The sequence below is a fragment of the Pecten maximus genome, chromosome 5 (genome assembly GCF_902652985.1).
Source record: "Pecten maximus chromosome 5, xPecMax1.1, whole genome shotgun sequence".
NCBI lineage: Eukaryota > Metazoa > Mollusca > Bivalvia > Pectinida > Pectinidae > Pecten > Pecten maximus.
The window spans coordinates 5,264,870-5,284,566 of NC_047019.1; the positions used below are offsets into that span (position 1 = coordinate 5,264,870).

The 19,697-nt window shown below is 36.1% G+C and overlaps 1 protein-coding gene across 1 annotated transcript in view; it reads right to left on the reverse strand.

Annotated features, from left to right (window-relative positions):
* LOC117326939 (cGMP-inhibited 3',5'-cyclic phosphodiesterase A-like) overlaps positions 1-19,697 on the reverse strand; it is a 70,555-nt gene that overhangs the window by 17,894 nt on the left and 32,964 nt on the right. The window contains exons 2-3 of the mRNA XM_033883739.1: positions 9,318-9,578; positions 5,496-6,173 (exon numbers count right to left, since the gene is read on the reverse strand). Coding sequence (XP_033739630.1) covers positions 5,496-6,173; positions 9,318-9,578 — 939 coding nt within the window. The remainder of the gene's footprint in view (positions 1-5,495; positions 6,174-9,317; positions 9,579-19,697) is intronic.

Below are 19,697 nucleotides of genomic sequence, written 5' to 3' on the forward strand. Positions count from 1 at the left end.
ATAATTGACCATGTAGACCTAACATTTCTTAACTCTTTCACCCCTACTGACCATATTGGACTTCAAATTATGAAAGAATGGCAGAGTCCACTAAAGTTTCTTAGGGTTGAAAGGGTTAATGATAATTAATTAAGGGCCCCTGTGGATTTTCATTGCTTTTTAAGCTAAGTACCAGTTCTTTCTTGTTATGAATTCATAAACATACAGAGTTCAATATAGGAGGTACTAAGGTGACATTTTTGCATTAAAACTTGTTACAAAAATTTATTTGGGGCAAGGGTGATGGGTGTGATGGCGGTGAGGGATTGAAATAAATTATCACAAGCATATTGGAGTTTCTGTTGATCACAAGTTATTGCCATGACAACCATTCAGTGATATGATCTTTGACCTCCCATACTGTGACCTTCAGCTAAGAACTCCCTAAGTCATAAATATGTCCATTGAGTTTGTCATAACAGCTGTACTGAGGATGAAAATCATAAAGATACCTGACAGGACAAAAATACTGAAATAAACGAAGAACACTGACTTTTCAAGAATTGCAAAATCAAAAATTCAAAACGTCCCTCCGCGTTTTAAGAATTGCAAAATCAAAAATTCAAAATGTCCCTCAGCGTAAGATATTACATGGCATAAGATTAAGAAGCCAAGCAACTTTCAAAGAGATTAGATGAAAACGGAGAGGAGATATCTTTGGACAAACCAAGGTGTAGGCTAGGTCAAAAGATGGGCAATGCCATACCACAATACTCGGGGCTTTTTCTGAGGGCTTTTTAGAACTGTTTATAGGCTATATTCCCCATTAGAATTATTTTATTTTTAAGCCAAAATCCCCCAAAAAATCGGTTTAATCCTAAAAAAAAAAAAAAAATCTTTTCCAAATCACCAATTTTCTTCCAATAAAGAGACAAAAAGGCCCTATCCTAAACCATGGAGAAAAAGCCCTGATACTCCAGACAAATTCAATTTTATTTTGAATAGGATTTTCAGCTAAACCGATATTATGATGCCGTTGCAAAAAGACGGAAAGGACATTGTGACACTTTTCAAGTTTCTCCCTAGGTCATGACAATGACCTATATAATTAGCTGTTGTAAGAGCGTAAAACATCAAACAACAACACCAAAACCAAACTGTCTCTATTTTTCCTGCAGTGTTACTGTAATATGTGGCGAACTCTCTACGATATTAATCATTGATTGGCTCATCAATCGTGTCTCCGGCATTGAATTTAATTAAATATTTTTTTGGCAATAGTGATTAATTTTCATCTTCCAAGAATTACTCATTGAATTAGAGAGCTTGCTGTCGTACATATCGAAAACATCTTAATAGGTTCCAATCTCGCCGAGCCTCAGCTGTAACATAATATTTCTTTCTGATTGGGCAATTTTGTAATCCAATCAAGATTCGGCCAGAAACATATTCTCACTGTTTCCTTCATTAATTGAATTTGTCAGAAGAAAATTCAATCTAAGAAGGATAGCTCTCCAGGTAATCCTTATTAGGCGAAGTTGAACATTGATTCAATTCAACTAAACCTCGTACGTACACAGTAGTACCATAAGCTGGTGCTGGGCAAAACAGGAAATTCTATAAAAACAGGACCGAAATATTTCATACATGTATTCAGGTTTTTAAGAAAAGCTTCCAAATACCTATACAAACCAAGGTAGATGATCAAATGAAATTATAGAAACAGAAGATATTCAAAAGAATCTAGAACATTTAAAACCAATGTTATAACATTCTTTCAGTTCACCAAAATATTGATTTATAAAGACAGTAATTCTCCTTTCAGATTTTTTTTCAAAACATTTTCTCAAAACATTTTCTCTGCCATATGTAAGTATTTTAGGGAAATTTTCTTAACGGGAATACTTTTTAATTCAAAGGGGAACTAAGTATAATAAAATCCCTTGTGGAATTCACCCTCATATGGGTAGTAAATTTAAATAAGATCCAGCAATGACCCCTACTTATGGTTATTTTTTCACGAACTTCTTGAAGAATACTGAGAATATTAATTTAGTTAATATGTTATTAATACTTTGAGTGGTGGGCAATTTTATCTGCATAAAATTACAAGGGAGTTTCATTATGCCAGTAACCAGATCTAATGATATTGCTTATTGTTTTTTACTCTATCACAATTATGTATTATGCAAATAAATCATGGTCTGAAGTTCACCCAAACCAATTTGTATGTTATTTATATTTAGTATATTGTAATATGTTTTCTATCTCTTAAGCCAGCATTTCTACCAGAAAATTGGATTAATACATTTATACTACCCTACATGGGTTGTAAAATACGGTAGGTCCAGAATTGACCCCTGCTTTTGAATACCTTCATAAATTTCTTGTAGAATACTACCCTTTATGGGTTGTAAAATAAGTCCAGAATTGTCCACCGCTTATGAATATCTTCATGAATTTCAGGAAAAAAATTAACATCTCACCACAAATTAAGTAATTTATGATATCCTCGCAGTACGATGCTTTTGTGTTTAGTTTTCATGACTTTGAAGTTGTATTTACCAACAGATAATAAATTGATCACAAGTATGTGCGGTGTTATGATTTAACGTAACGGTACGTTTTACATAAAATACAGAAATCAATATACATTGACTGAAAAGTAAATATGAACAAAGGAAAAGACAGGCATCGGGGGTGAAATAACATTTTTTATGATTTTTTCACAGATTTTCTATTTCAATTACTTAATTCACCACTTCACTCAACTTGTCTTTTATTTCCCAATCTGTGAAACAATTAAATTTATACTTGTCTCCATCAACTAATATGTGTGCTTTGAACTCATTTTCAAAGACAACTTCGTGGAAATGAACAAGAGGTCTACTGGGCCTGTATTATATCTCATCTGTTTCTTTTGATAATTTGACTTCTAACAACAAAATCATCTACTAATTCTTAAATTGTATACATTCTGTAAATTCAGATTTCTGACTGAACGAAAAAAAATTTCTGACTGAACGATTTTTTTTTTTTTTTTTTTTTTTAATTGTAAAAGGGTTATTGTATCGATAAGATAAATCGGGGATTAATTAAAGATGTCCTTGACAAGAAGAGGATGAGGTAGCTTTCTGAATCAACCAAAAATAGCAGCACCTGTTCAGGGCCATCCAAGTATCATTCAGATTAACTTTGATTAACATTGGCCTGCTGAAAGCCGAGAGGAGGAAAACATCTCAGGCAATCAAACAGGTGGAAGGCTTTGATTCGAAATTGATTCGAAAACAAGACTTGGTCATGGACCGCAGAAAGGAACATCTATATATAGATTTATCAAAATCAGCCTGACGGAAACTTAGATGTAGGGAGTGTCTCAGCAAAAAGGACTGTCTTGGATTTAAATTTTTTTCATTAAAGAAGTAATATGTTTAAGCCAAAGGAAATATACTGAATAAGGAATTAAATTAATTCTTTTTTTAGTACAAATCTATCGTTAGTTGATAGAAGTTACAGGGGTGGACTTCAGAGATTTAGTTCAATTACAGTGTTATATATGTTCAGTTAAGGCACGGTAAATTAGATGGGATATATATTTAAGATCAGAACAGGATAGGATATGGGTATATATATATATATATATGCAGTGATATGTGGCCTTCAATGTGGACTTCAGAGATTTAGTTCAATTACAGTGTTATATATGTCCAGTTAAGGCACGGTAAATTAGATGGGATATATATTTAGGATCAGAACAGGATAGGATATGGGTATATATATATATATATATGCAGTGATATGTGGCCTTCAATAAGCGTGAATGTCGACATTTCTCTTGTGTACAGAGGGAAGGCTTTTCTCTTTACTATCCCCTGGTAGGATATCCTGTACCGTCGCTTCATCGACAATGAATTGACGTCACACAGTAACTTAACCTTCCGCCTCAAACTTGAGATCCCCCTACCTCATTCCCCAAGGAGTGAAGGATTCGATACCACGCACACATGACAACAGCCGAGATACTCTACACTACACACAACACTCGACAGAGCTATGAGACTGACAGAAACAGATATTAACTCATTATGGTGACCTGGGCAAAAGATGTTCTATAATAATATACGCTATGGCCCTATAGATTAACCAAGTCCAAACATCAATTCTTTTTCTCTGTACACTTTATGAAGGTGGTCAATAATGTCCTGATCTACATAATATTGTTGTCAGAATTAAGGGTTACCATGGTGATAGAATCTTTACTTATCTACAAAATTTATTCAGAATTAATGGTAACCATGGTGACAGATACTTTCCTTATCTACATAATTTATTCAGAATTAATGGTAACCATGGTGACAGATACTTTCCTTAACTACAAAATTTCTTCAGAATGGTAACCATGGTGACATATTTTGTCCTTATCTACACAATTTATTCAGAATTAAGGATAACCATGGTGACATATTTTGTCCTTATCTACCTTTTTTATTCAGAATTAAGGGTAACGATGGTGACAGATTTTTTCCTTATCTTCATAATTTATTCAGAATTAAGGGTAATCATGGTGACAGATCAGTGCCTTATCTACATAATTTATTCAGAATTAAGGGTAACCATGGTGACAGATTTTGTCCTTATCTACCTTATTTATTCAGAATTAAGGGTAACCATGGTGACAGATTTTTTCCTCATCTTCATAATTTATTCAGAATTAAGGGTAATCATGGTGACAGATCAGTGCCTTATCTACATAATTTATTCAGAATTAAGGGTAACCATGGTGACATATCAATGCCAAATCTACATAATATATATATTCAGTATATTCAGAATGAAAGTAACCAAGGTGACAGATTCTTTTCCTGATCTACATAATTTATTCAGAAGGTAACCAAGGAGAGAAATCAGTTCCTAATCTACATAATATATTCAGAATTAAGGGTAACCAAGGTGACAGATACTTTCCTTACCTACATAATTTATTCAGAAGAGTAACCAAGGTCACAGTTTACTCAGAATACTAAATAGGTGGCATATCTTTCCCTCAGACAGGTATACGTAACCAAGACAACAGATAAGTTCTGAAGCTACACCCCACACTCAGAAAAATAGCTAGGGTGACAGAAACACTCCTTGTCTACACGTACACACAAAGACAGAAAACCAAAGATGACTGACACTCTATATCTCCTAATGCATCAATCTTATTTTCCTCCTAAAGCTATCCTACCAACCATCAAAATAATAAAATCCATCGAAATCTAATCTATCATTCATCAACACATTTCATGATCATTACAATGTTAGTCCAAATTTTTTAACTTTTCCAATTTCATTGTGAAGACAGAAATTGTCAATGGAAGATTCGCATAGTGATTTTCAATGAGCTGAATGATAGCGAAGATTTTTTTATTAGATTATCCAATATTTGACATTTTACAAAGAACTTGATCTACTGATCCCTACAACTACCACCAATAACCTAAACGGGTTTTTCCCCAAAGCATGCCACTTACCCTTCTAAACTGTGAAGCTGCCTGAGTCGAGGATGAGCCTCGGTTGTACACGGGCCTCTTGGGAGGCGACCCTGATACAAGGTCGTCCGAGGTCATCACACCATCACTATGATCACTGCTACTTGGAGAGTCATTACTCTCGTAATCGGAGGTAATGTTTAACCTGCGGAGAGAGGTCATCTGCTGCTCTTTAATGAGCGGAAGCTTCGTGTGTTCTCCCTCCTCCATGGCAGAAGGGGACAAGTCAGAATCTTCTTTAGTAGTACTAGTAGAGTATGAACTGATATGTTTAGAGGAAGATGATGATGATGATAATGATGATGATAAGCTATCCCCCCTTCCAGCGGAACTTTCCAGTCCCTGGACAGAGGAAGCCATGCTTTTACGTGAAAATCGCTTGGAATGACTAGATCCCACAGGCGAGGGTGAAGCTAGAGAGAACGAGCGTGATTTGGGAATTGTTAGAATAACTGTTGGGGAGCTAGGAGAGGGGCTATTACTACGGCTTCCCACCGGACTGGAGGCGGGAGTTCCATCACGAGAGTGTCGGAAGCTTGAACTTCGGATCCGACAAGGTTCCAGCTCCAGCGTGGGCATGCCCGTAGCCGAGGTGGTGGTCGTCCAGGTACTGGTGGACATTCGCCGAATCAGGCTCGGAGGCAGACTCCTACGCATCTTCTGTAAAACAGAGACAAAATAAAAACATTATCATTCACAGTATCATATATCAAGGTTACATGATGTCATTTCTACCGGTATTGTAATGACTTTTGAACTTTTGACCTCCAAGCTTCTATATAAGGTTAACTTGACCTTTAATCTATTGACCTCAAATAACAATTTATTTCTTGCAATTGACCTTAATGAACTTATTTGAAATGATCCTTGGAGATATTTCTTTTTTAATAATCAACAATACATTAATTTTATTCAGCAGTAACTTAACTACATGCTCACACAAACTTAGGGCATGTTCTATTGACGATCACATGCAGAATACAAAGTTGAATTTTAAAGTTTAGAGAACTTTGACAAAATATTTTGGTGATAGGTTGTTGAACATTTTAATTTGTATGCCTAAGAACCACTGACACCTATTTTGTGGATGTCATTTCTTTGACATCACAGGCTAGCTAGACCTTCGAAGGATTCCAATATGAAACACCAGCTCAGGACACATACGCTTAATTTAAATTCAGACTATTACGGGATTTCAATGTGCATACAGAAGTATGATCCCGTTCTTTTGATTAATGTCCTCAATATATCTCATAACAGAGCTGTATTAAAATGTGAATGCTTAGTGCACATCATCGGAATTTTTTGGTCCCTTTGGGAGCCTGCATTGACCTTTGCTCCAACATTTGAATAAATTTGAATTCCCTATCCCTAATTTGAATCTCAAAGAAGTTTTATTTGTTTTGGGCTTTGGTGAACATTGCTGGCACTTTGTTATTTTGACAAGATTTCATGACAAAGTGATAAACAAATATTCAAATTCTATTGAATTGTACTGAACAGCATTCGTTTACCATGTCTATCTCTTTTCATTCCCAATTTTTTTTGTCGTCAAAATTAATCACGCTGACGAGATATTCATCCTGCATCGTGTAGCATAGGATCGTCACACAAGTTGATCGATACTTGATGTCAATCTAATGCATATTTAATGAGGTCATCGTGAGGAACAGCAGGGCCTAGTTATGTAGAAGTCTGATCGGCTTAATGAGTCGTCAACACATATTATATGTTCATCAAATAAGCTTCCAACAAAATTTCATATTAAATTAACTAAAAAAGTATCTAGATAGGAATCTGCAATGATTTTTCAAACAAAAATTCAATATTTTTTTTATTCAAGAAATAATTAACGATGATTCGTGTATTGTTGCAGGATATACAACGAGGACGAGGATATTTTGCAATTAAATTAATAACGAAGACCGCAGGCCTGAGTTATTAATTAAAATTGCAAAATATCCGAGTCCAGGTTGTATATCCTGCAACAATACACGAGTCAAGTTGATTATTTCTATTCTACCATGTACTGTTTAGTTCTGAGATTTACCTCTTTCTAATAGAAAAACGCCAAAGAAACCCTGGGGAAACCTTGTAATTTATTTCTTGAGTATTGTGTTGTTTTGTTGATAAAATATACATTTCTTTACAGGCACTACAGTACTACAATCAAGAACATCTATCATATGGCATTGATTTTGACAATAAAAAAAAAAAGGAATGGGAAAAAAAAAAAAAGGCCTTCGTAGGATTCAAACTCGCGTTGTGATAAAAAATTTAGGAGAGACTAACCCATTAGCCCACTCGGCTACAGTAACCGTATTACCAATGGGTGACATTGTAACAGCCGTGACTCACGAGTGTGTATTATTCGCAAATAATACACGGTTTTAAACCAATCAAAACTGGCATTGCATAGCAAACATGGTAGAAATTTTTTTTTTAATCTTTATGAAATTTCGAAAAGATTAATATCAACACATAAATCTCTTTTATCTAATATATTTCAAACAAATTTTGATATCTAATTCTGTGTATAAAGAGCATACACATAGGAATCTGAAATGATTATGCAATGACCAGAAATTCATTTTTTTTTATCAAATCTTCATTTAAGTTTCTCAACTATTGATGTTTTTACTCATATTTCAGAAACTCTAAAAACAAGTCAGCTCCATATTCTTATCTCTGCTGGTTTACAAATAGTCTACCTCAATCAGCCCTACAATATAATCATATGGTCATTTCTGCCGTTAATTCTTATAATAAAGACTCAAAGAAATGGAGCCACCACCAAATCTTGCCATGATATCACAGAAATGGAACGACATAACGGTCAAATATGAAGTGACACATCTGTATTAACGGAATTAACATTTAACGAAAGAAATTTTAAAGGTCGTTGTAGCATTCAATACCTAGATGTAGATATACTGAGGTTGGCTTCACACAGAATATCGTTATCATAGTTACTTCCAGTGATTTAGGTGTTTTAATAATCGACGTGGGATAAAACTTGATCCAGTTACTTTATCTTTCCCCGACATGCATTATCTGAGGGAATATATTCATCGTCAAGTACTTATTCCTAATCAATGTGCCAACCGATCCCTCCGCCGCTTTGATCACTGGTGATTGATTTGGACAAAGCTAATCCCATTTTCTACCCGACTTAGGATGGGACAACGGGAACAGCTAAAGGTAAGGGAGACCTCAGAAACAAATCGTACAGATGAAGTACCTACCGGTATGTTATCATTAATTAAATTCGCTAATGCTAAAATACACTTCTATGAAGAATCAAGCAGGGGTTTCCAATTGTTCAGCACTGGTTTGAGAAGGGTCATTTTTGCTTCAGTTTTGGAAGGAAATTTTCAAGAGCAAATTACAAACAGTAGGAATTTTGTTTAAATATGAAATAATTTTGATTGTGAACACAGTGCATTATCGGCAAGAAAAGCCCTCAGAATAAGTCCTAGAATTAACTTCTAACTACCCTACTGCATATATATGTGTGTGTGTGTGTGTGGACACATGTACAGGATACATTTCAATCATAAGATTTCATATTCGAAGAGTGCTATACAGATAAGTTGTGTGCAATGTAAACAGAATTGGGTATTGAGTATGCATGCTCAGTAAATGTTTGAAAAACCTAAGATTATCGCATTTGCTTTTAGCTTCAAATACATCACCGGGATCATTTATGGACAACCCTCAGTGTACTGAAGAGCCCCGATCATTACCAGAAATACAATTATCAACATTCAATTGAATTTTGTACGAGAGAAGACAGATATGAACCTTTGGCAGCATGGAGGGTCGCTCCCCGGTATAAGGACTCTCCTCATTGTCAGAGCTGTAGTTGGTGGATTCCGTGAGGGACACCAACGGACTGACGCGGGGTTTGTGGAAAGACGAATGACTCTCTGCTGGTTTGAGGAGGTTCCCTAGCGTTCTCAAGCCACTGATCACATTCGGGGGCAATGACACGTCTGCAAGCATGTCTGTGATAAGACCATGGGCCTCTCCAAGTATGGCGGACTCGAAACTGGATGAAGAACACTGCAAATACAAAAGAGGAAAAATAGGGTTATAACAAGGTAGAACATGTACGTATGGTAATTGTTTATTGATTAGCGCATCTGCTGTACCTCTAGTTTGTAGACCTCTGTCTGGACTCTAATACCAAAACAAACAAGGTGGTTTACTGGAGCCTCCATAGTCTCACTGAAGGCTGCCTCATTTCAAGATGGCTGGAAATCATTTTCTACAGTTTTTAAAATCTAGCTTTGAATGTGATCTCAGCTTTAAATTTATACATAACAGTATCTTATCAAAATTTTGGAGTATCAATTATTCCCAGATATTTCAACTAACAATACACTGAAATACTGTATTGGGCATTTTTCATTTTGGGATATCTAAATTACCGCAAATATCTAGATGAAAATAATCAATATAAACAACCCATAAATATTACTAACAACACCCCTGTGATAAATGGATTATCAAGACTAAATATTAAGTCGCCATCCTTCCCCTTTATACCACAGGGGCTTGACACATTCATTTGACAGAGAGTGAAAAATTTACTCGAAGGCCCAATCCCCTTGATCACTTATCATTGACAAAAAAAAGTAAAATCGGACCTTATCTTTTCCACAGGGGCTTGATCCAAAATGACAAGGCCAGACTCCATAGATCACTTATTAATGACAATTAAAAGTCGTCTATTTTAGGGTCAGACCCTGTTTTCCACAGGGGCTTGCATTGACCCAGCATGAAAAATTCACTTTGCGGCCCAATTCCATTGATCACTTATTATTGACAATAGAAAGCGATCTAGGGGTCGGACTCTGGAGTTTATTTTTTCCACAAGGTCTTGGAACCCAGAATGAAAATCAACCCCAAAGCCAACTCTCTAGGTCACTTACTACCGATAGTGACTTTATACCTGTAATTAGTGATCTAGGGGTCAGACCCTGGGGGTTAATTTCTTTGCACATGTATACCACTGATAATAATCAAAATAGATGATTTCAAATAAAATACATTTTCATTTTCACCTCCAGCGGTGGAATTTACTTCAAAACAAATTCCTCCCTTCAACGCGTTGATCCACCTAGTGTTAATTGTAATGTGTCACGTACACAATATCACCATCGAAGGAAACATTTTTCTACCGTTAACTGGAAAAGCCATGATGTAATGAAACAAATCTCAAGGAAATTCAGACATCAAGCTTGTACCAAAGTCATGCATCTCTTAATATGTATTTTGCCTTCAGCATCTGTACTAATTAAGTAATTTTTGGCAGGTTTTACGCATCCATGTATAAACAGATTATACAAAAGCCAATCTCCAGGAAAGGTTTCCTAGTTTACTTGGCGACATACGGCAGGCTATAAGGGGACACGTGATTACTTCTCTGGCAAAATCACATTTTCGTAACACAAAATGATACTCCAGGGCCAAAAATAAGTAAAATACCTCACGTTTAACATGTTTCTCAATGACGCGGACTAAAACTGATAGTAAATTTACATTGCAGAAAATTTAACTTTCTGATATCGCTATTAATTAAACTCTGTAACAGCGATTTCTCCGATTTCTGTTCAGGGTTCATCGAGACACCCACCCTGTACGTAACACACAGGGCATTCAAATTAGCCTCGTCACACTAATAGTACATCGTACATCTTACTATGAAAACATCTTATATTGAGTTGAGGTTCAAGTCACCTGATATGACAAGGCTGACGGCCGAAACAGGTCAAAGACACTATCCAATGAAAGCTAATAATAAACGAACATTAATGTTCGCTTGAAAATGCCATATGCATCATTTACTGAAAGTGCACAAATTTCCACTGCTGAAACTAGAAGTTAAAAGCATGTCTAATATTGTACCTTGGGTTCAAAGACACCTTAGACAGATGCTCTACTACGTATACACAATACGCTGGAGTTGCAAGACACACAATGCCGGGGGTCTACGAGAATTTCATTCCGAATATCCAGACACCTTAGACATCCAGTCAGCAGATCCAGCGATTCAATATAACTTATCACTGAAGTTAAGTGCTACCGACTTGACATCCCAGACATCATGCAATAAATCATATATACCTATTGTTATTGATAAAACAATTCAAATCCTACTGCCACCGGAAATTGTATTGGGTTTTACTTGATATCGTCAGCATGCTCTTTAAGTTATAAGGAAACAGTACTAGTCCACTTTTTAAATTGTTCGCAGATTAAATCACACAAGTTGCGAGTCTAGATGTGATGACGGTGGGAAAAACACTAAATGAATATTTGCCAATATCATATATCGGTGAATGTTATATAATATACTTACAATACCGTTTAGCTAATGTCAGAACAAAACAAACAAGGCCCGCTTTCATCAACATTCCTAATCTACAGGATATTCTTGAACTAAAATTTTCAGCAGGAAAGCATTACAGACGTGAGTTACGGAAATTTCCTTAAATTCTGTGATGATTTCCTATAGAATGTTCAAGAACTTTGATGAAACTGGCCCCAGATCAACCCTTGAACTCTTTTAATTTGTATTATTTCAAATAAAACTGAGAGTAAATTATAATAAATATGTAGTTATGTACTCCATTGTCAAACAAAACAATAGTCTTTTCCTTTGAAAGTTTAATTTACTATTAGGGATATTTCATTGAATACATACATCAGTCTTTCATACTGTAGCGATATATAGCCTTGCATTGTTATACAATTCAATGACTGATAATCCATATTTTCACATAACAATTAATTGTTTATTTCCACAATCAATTAAACTAGCTACTTCATGCAATTAATTAAGTTGAAGCAATACGCAACGTCAGGAAATTTTCATATTTTATTTCTTAAGTCGGTAAACTGCATGGACGAACTGCCTGCAGTCTCCTGCAGTAAATTTAAGCAGATACCGGAAATTGATCAATGTATAAACAGGGTTTCTATTCGAGATCTACGTATACTTGTTAAGTTGTTTGATGGCACAAATATGATGTACTGGTGTTTATCTAGAAAAGTTTGCTTATGATTTACAGCATGAACCAGTTTTCCATGACTTCAGCAAAATACTGTTGAAAGGTTTGAACAAAGAAGAAACCCATAGGCCAAGGAGCCTTTCATCTTGGGCTTCTTTTGACTTGTATTACAGCAGTATGGAGAATGATAAACAGGATTATGATGACGTAGTCTGGCCCACACAATCACTAACATCCAGATTGATCATATATATATATACACGTACACCTAATCGGCAGTGAATTCCAAATCTCTCATCACCTGTACTTCGCTAAAAAACACAGGTACCCACTGATTAAGCATTGATGTTAGGTTAGAAAGTGTGCTACTGATAGAAAATTTAATTTGTTTATGATCTTGTGTATATTTTATTAGTGGTCCAAGATGTTTTTTTTCTTCTGACCACCCTGCTGCCAGGGTTGAGTCTGGAGAAGCTCTAATCCAGCTGATTCCCAGATCTCTAATCATAGTATTAATATAGCCAATAATCTAAATACATTAACAACCAGATGTTCCAACATTATATCAACAGGCGATCATAAAGCATACAAATCTGTGCTACAGGTTCTCAGAATAAGCTGTCATGGTAAAGTTTATGAATGCATTAATATTGCATACATTAACTTACCAGAATCCAACACAGTTTGTTTACATCATTAAAAGCAAAACTTGTTAAATATTTTTTGCATGAAAACTTTTTGAAAAAAAATGATTTACTGGCATGAAGTGACATTTACTGCCAAACTATATAGCTATGATGCCACATTTCAGAGGCCCGAGTGGCAACAAGGATATATATACAGACCATGGCTATGCCACATTTCAGAGGCCTAAAGTGGCAACAAGGATATATATACACACCATGGCTATGCCACATTTCAGAGGCCGAAAGTGGCAACATGGATATATATACAGACTATGGCTATGCCACATTTCATAGGCCTAAAGTGGCAACAAGGATATATAAACACACCATGGCTATGCCACATTTCAGAGGCCTAAAGTGGCAACATGGATATATAAACACACCATGGCTATGCCACATTTCAGAGGCCTAAAGTGGCAACAAGGATATATATACAGATCATGGCTATGCCACATTTCAGAGGCCTAAAGTGGCAACAAGGATATATATACACACCATGGCTATGCCACATTTCAGAGGCCGAAAGTGGCAACATGGATATATATACAGACTATGGCTATGCCACATTTCAGAGGCCTGAGTGGCAACAAGGATATATATACAGACCATGGCTATGCCACATTTCAGAGGCCTAAAGTGGCAACAAGGATATATATATAGACCATGGCTATGCCACATTTCAGAGGCCTGAGTGGCAACAAGGATATATATACAGACCATGGCTATGCCACATTTCAGAGGCCCGAGTGGCAACAAGGATATATATATATAAACCATGGCTATGCCACACTTCAGAGGCCTAAAGTGGCAACAAGGATATATATATAGACCATGGCTATGCCACATTAAGCCTTCTCACTACAATATTTTACGAGCATTAGATGAGACGTTTCAAATGGTAAAACTGTTTATACAATAGCATGCAGGTAATACAGAGCAGTGGTGAATTGAGGCCCTAGTGGGTGGGGTCTGTACGGGGAGAAAGAACATCTACAGAAATATACATCAGCAATGAATTGAGGCCATGGGGGTTAGGGTCCACAAGGAAGGACATGTACAGGTCAGTGGTGAATTGACGCCCTAGGGGTGGGGTTCATAAGGTGAGGGAGAACATGTATAATTCAGTGGTGAACTGTAGCCCTGGGGGTGGGGTTCATAAGGTGAGGGAGAACATGTACAATTCAGTGGTGAACTGACGCCCTCAGGGTGGGGTTCGTAAGATGAGGGAGAACATGTATAATTCAGTGGTAAATTGAGGCCCTGGGGTCGGGGTCGGGAAGGAAGAACATGTACAATTCAGTGGTGAACTGAGGCCCTGGGGGTGGGGTTCATAAGGTGAGGGAGAACATGTACAATTCAGTGGTGAACTGTGGCCCTGGGGGTGGGGTTCATAAGGTGAGGGAGAACATGTACAATTCAGTGGTGAACTGAGGCCCTGGGGGTAGGGTTCATAAGGTGACTGAGGGAGAACATGTACAATTCAGTGGTGAACTGTGGCCCTGGGGGTGGGGTTCATAAGGTTAGAGAGAATATGTATAATTCATTGGTGAATTGACACCCTGGGGGTGGGGTTCGTAAGATGAGGGAGAACATGTACAATTCAGTAGTGAATTGAGGCCCTGGGGTCGGGGTTGGCAAGGAAGAACATGTACAATTCAGTGGTGAACTGAGGCCCTCGGGGTAGGGGGTCAACAAGGGAAAACATGTACAGGTAAGACATATCAGTGGTGAATTGGAGGCCCTGGGGGTGGGGGAAGAAAAACTATGTACAGGTAATACATAAAGGGGGAGGAGGGATGTGGTAAGGGTCCATAAGGCAAGGAAGAACAAGTACAGACTGCAATCTGTCCCTCAAATCTCCACCCCATAATGTCAAACTCATTCTCAAAGTGTATTTCATGTCAGATTGTACAGCCTAGCTGACGTATAAGACTGGTATATAGAGACCAAGTGGGCTAGAGAAGCTGGATGTATACAGCTTACTGGCGAAATGCACTCTCCGAAAACAGTCTCTCCAGTCAGATCAAATAAAATATTAAGATGAAGTTCAGATATTGCATATCAGATTTAGTGATGAAGCCAATTTTTGGAAAATGATGGGTTTAATACCATGTTCTGTGCCATACTATCTAGTACAAGGAGTTTAGACATTCCTCGGAGATGTTCAACACAATGTCAAGGTCACCTTCGTCAAAACAAGTCAGGAGAAAATACAGGTCAAATAGTGCCTGAAAAGTATTGGCAGTCACCCTAGATTATATACAGACGCTGCACTGTTCTCTAGTTATAAAATTCATATAAAGTTAGATTAAATTTCTCATCCTTTCAAAACCTTGGATAGAATTTGGCAAGGAACTGACGGAGACAAATTCAAGTGATAATAAAAACCTGAATTTCATTTTTAGAAGATTAAGTCTTTGCCAAGTCCATATGTAACAATATTATTGGCACTTTAACTGTAAAATTATTGCACCTTTATATGTAAATTTAAAATAAACAGTAGTGTCTCTATATACACTGTCTGTTAATTTGTGTGTCTTTATAATATATACATGTATGTGTATTTATTTGTCTTATATAGTTAAGTTATGCGTTTGTCTGTTGTTTTTTTTATTATTTATTTTTCATTTTATTTTAAAATGCTTAAAATCAATTTAGTTTTAAATTTTTGGTTTAATGTTGGACTAATTAATTGCATTGCATTCATCAACATGCATGTGTGACTAATTATATCTTTTCTGAAATCCAACATGTACATTCTTAATAATTCAGTTATCTCGCCTTTTCAGAGAGTGTTTGTTAAAACAAAACTGCCATGGAAGTTCTGGTATGTTTAAACATAAATATATACAACAAATATATTTAAAAAAAAAAAAAAAAATGCAGCCATTCTACTTATAAATCATTCCATTGTCTGAAATTTAAAACAATATGGTGTTACAAAGTTCCATGCATGTCAACACAATTAACATGTCATACCACAGTATATTCAGGTATTTCAAATTGCCACTTATAGTATTCCAAAACAAACCATTTTTGTACTTGTGACCTTGATCGACAAAACGTACAAAAATGTGAAAACCTAACTCACAGCAGCCGTCTTAACATTGGCAAACTGCTATTTGACCAACATAAAATTCAAATCCGAACATAAAAATGTCAATGTCGAGCATTGAGACATTAAAATCCCCATTTTATACCTTGACAAGCATTTAAACCATGAGCTAATGGAGCCGTAACAATTCTATTGGTTTCAAATTTATCATAATTCCGTTATAATGGAGCAAATGGACCATCATGGAGATCATCAAATGTCGAGATTTGAATTCGTCCAACTTTCCTTGACAAGATCTTGACGTATTATGCATTAAAATTCAGGCTGATGTGACAGTGACCATACATTTGTTATTGTAATATTCCACAGGCTAGCATATATCGGACACATTCCAGCCCCCTGATGGAAATTGAAAATTTCCTTCATTAATTCCGACAAGATGTAAAGCCCTTGGACTTGTGCATTGTTAACAAAATAAGGAGAATTGGATTTTGTCATTTTCCCCCCAATCAGACCCTTTACTTCATATCCGATTTTTGGGATGAAATCAGACAACTTTTATAATTATATCCAAATATATACATATGACAACAATTAAATTCTGGAATCTTGTATCGTAAAACATATCTGCCCTCATATGACACACACTAATTAAGCAAAGTCAACATAAAAAGACCAGTTTCGAAAATTACAAGTGTGAAATTGGACAAAAAGCCTGACAAGTTTATTGCAAAATTTTCAAGGCCTCAGATTATACACAATACATAGTGTTTACTGGGTACAGAAATTGGCTAACAGCCAACGCCAAACAAAAGGTCCATTAGACCTGTGCTAATTATGAATCTAGACAAATTCAGCATATCTCCCAAGGACAGCTTTTTTTTTTTATTAGGATTCAAAATTTCAAAATAAAACTGTTCCTGATCAGGAGAGAACAACATCATATAAATTTATTGAATAAATGTCTGTAAAAGTAGTTACAAATGCCACAAACAAACAAATTAAGTTTGTTTTCAGACACGAAAATGAAATATTACACTACCCCAGTGTCATGTACTAGGTGCTGGATGGTTCTGTACAAATTCAAAATTTGTAAAATCAGAGACATGCTGTCGATCCCCATATTCAGTCTGACATTCCCAACACCGATGACATTTAAAATCTGTCAATATTCTCACAGGGAAGTGATGAGATTTTTAAGATCAAATTTTCTCAAAATCCTATTACAGGATTAACCAATTTAAAGTGAAAATTGAAAAAGTTATATATTCTGCCTATCCCTGGCAGAACATACCAATCCTATAGATCCTCACAGATTAATAACTTATACTGTGAATGAACTTTATTTGGCCTACTCAAATTTTAGTACTTTTCCAAATTTTAACAGACTATACTAGCGCATTGATGAATTGACATGCCAAAATCACTTTCATATAGACACAGTATTTAGAAAGTGCATTTAGCCAATCATAATCCAGCGTAATGCTTCTAGTGCACAAAAATGCTAAAATAATATTACCTCTTAAATATTTACTTTACAGTATATAAAACTGAATATTATCAAACCTTAAAGTAAAGTTGCGTTATCCAGCGTAATGCTTCTCGTGCACAAAAATGCTAAAATAAGATTACCTCTAAAATATCTACTTTAACAGTATATAAAACTGAATATTATCAGACCTTAAAGTAAAGTTGCACCAGCATATTTTTGCTAGCCCCTAAAATCCTACTATATATTAGCCCTGTAAAAACCCCTAAATATAATCCATCAAATCCTATATAACACAGTAACAATGTCCTGTACACATCACCCCTTAAAACTCTTGTTAGACTTGTATATATCTTCTAAGTAATGTATCAATTCATTTTCATCTATTGCCTACTGGGATTCTATCCCGGATCAAGCAACAGGATTTGTACAATATTTCATGCAATTACTTTCATCTTGAAATCCTATGCCATAATCTCCTCTTTGATGTTCTAGGAGAAAAAAAAATGTCAAATTTTCTACTGGATATATATCTCAAGCCAATAAGTACTCAACCTGATTCTCCGAGGCAAATTCACATTCCAGAAAATATCTACGGACTGTAATTGATGCACAAAATAGCAAGACGTACAGCTTTCAAGGTATTTAATGCTGACAGCATGTTTCTCTTATTACCGGTATATGTAATCCGTGAAACGTTGTTGAAGATAGAAGTACACAAAGAAATTGGAACGGCAGAAAATGTTTCAAAGCAAAAAAAAAAAAAACCCACATTTTATAAGCAACTTTTTACTGTAATTGCACATGAACGAAGAACAGAGCATAAAGGGAGCTCAATTACTGAAGATTAACAATTTGATCATACCCTTAAGACAGTGTTAACTTATAGGTGCAATAGTAATGCTTCTGTAACTGGCGTTCATTCGGGAACAAGCGTGTGGCTAATTGTTCGTAAAGACATTTTGCCCCTAAGCCGAGTGCATTACTAGTACCCGACATGCCTTGTAGGAGCAATCTATCGATCTATAATGCGATATTATGACCATTATATACGTGAAGGATTTATCTAAACGTAAGACAGTGATACGGATATAAAGGAAAGGCACGATTGCACTTGTTGGGCTGATCGCAATCTGGACATATAGACATGTGTGAATATCATGCGTGCAGGATTTATCTAAGCCTACCAGGGACAAGAGTTGAGGGATTATACAAGCAGTACCAAGATACATCCTGGATTCTGTTACAATTCCTCCCATACCAAACCAAAATATGTTCGCATTTCCTACGCTGGTGGAAAGTTCATTCCAACCCCAGGCCCAATAGTTTGCATCCTCATATTATAAATGGAATTCACTTTTTTGCCAAGGGGAATAACGTATCCTTTGTTAACATCATAGTTGCTCTCTCCAATACAAATCCATGATGGAAATGTAGTTGTTGCTTGTAAAAGATACTGGCGACCAGGAGAAAATATTTTTGGCACGTTAGCTTAGAGCACGATCATCAGATTACTTGCTTTCCAGGTCACTTTCTGACTGACACTGGTCTGTCAATCTGTTAGTCTGTTTCATAAAACTACTTCTCAAGAACTACACGTATCATATAGGATACATGTTCATTATAGTTCCTAAGATTCAATTTGGTGCGCGGTGGCCAAGTGGTTAAGGTGTCCTGATATTTTATCACTAGCCCTCCATCTCTGGGTTGCGAGTTCGAAACCCAGATGGGACAGTTGCCTCAGGTACTGACCATAGGTCGGAGGTTTTTCTCCGGGTACTCCGGCTTTTCTCCACCTCCAAAACCTGGCACATCCTTAAATGACCCTGGCTGTTAATGGGACGAAAAACAAAATAAACCAAACCAAAAAAGGTTTTATTTTATTTTTCTATTGTTTAAGTATTAATGCTAAAAGTATTTAAGACACTCTATTGA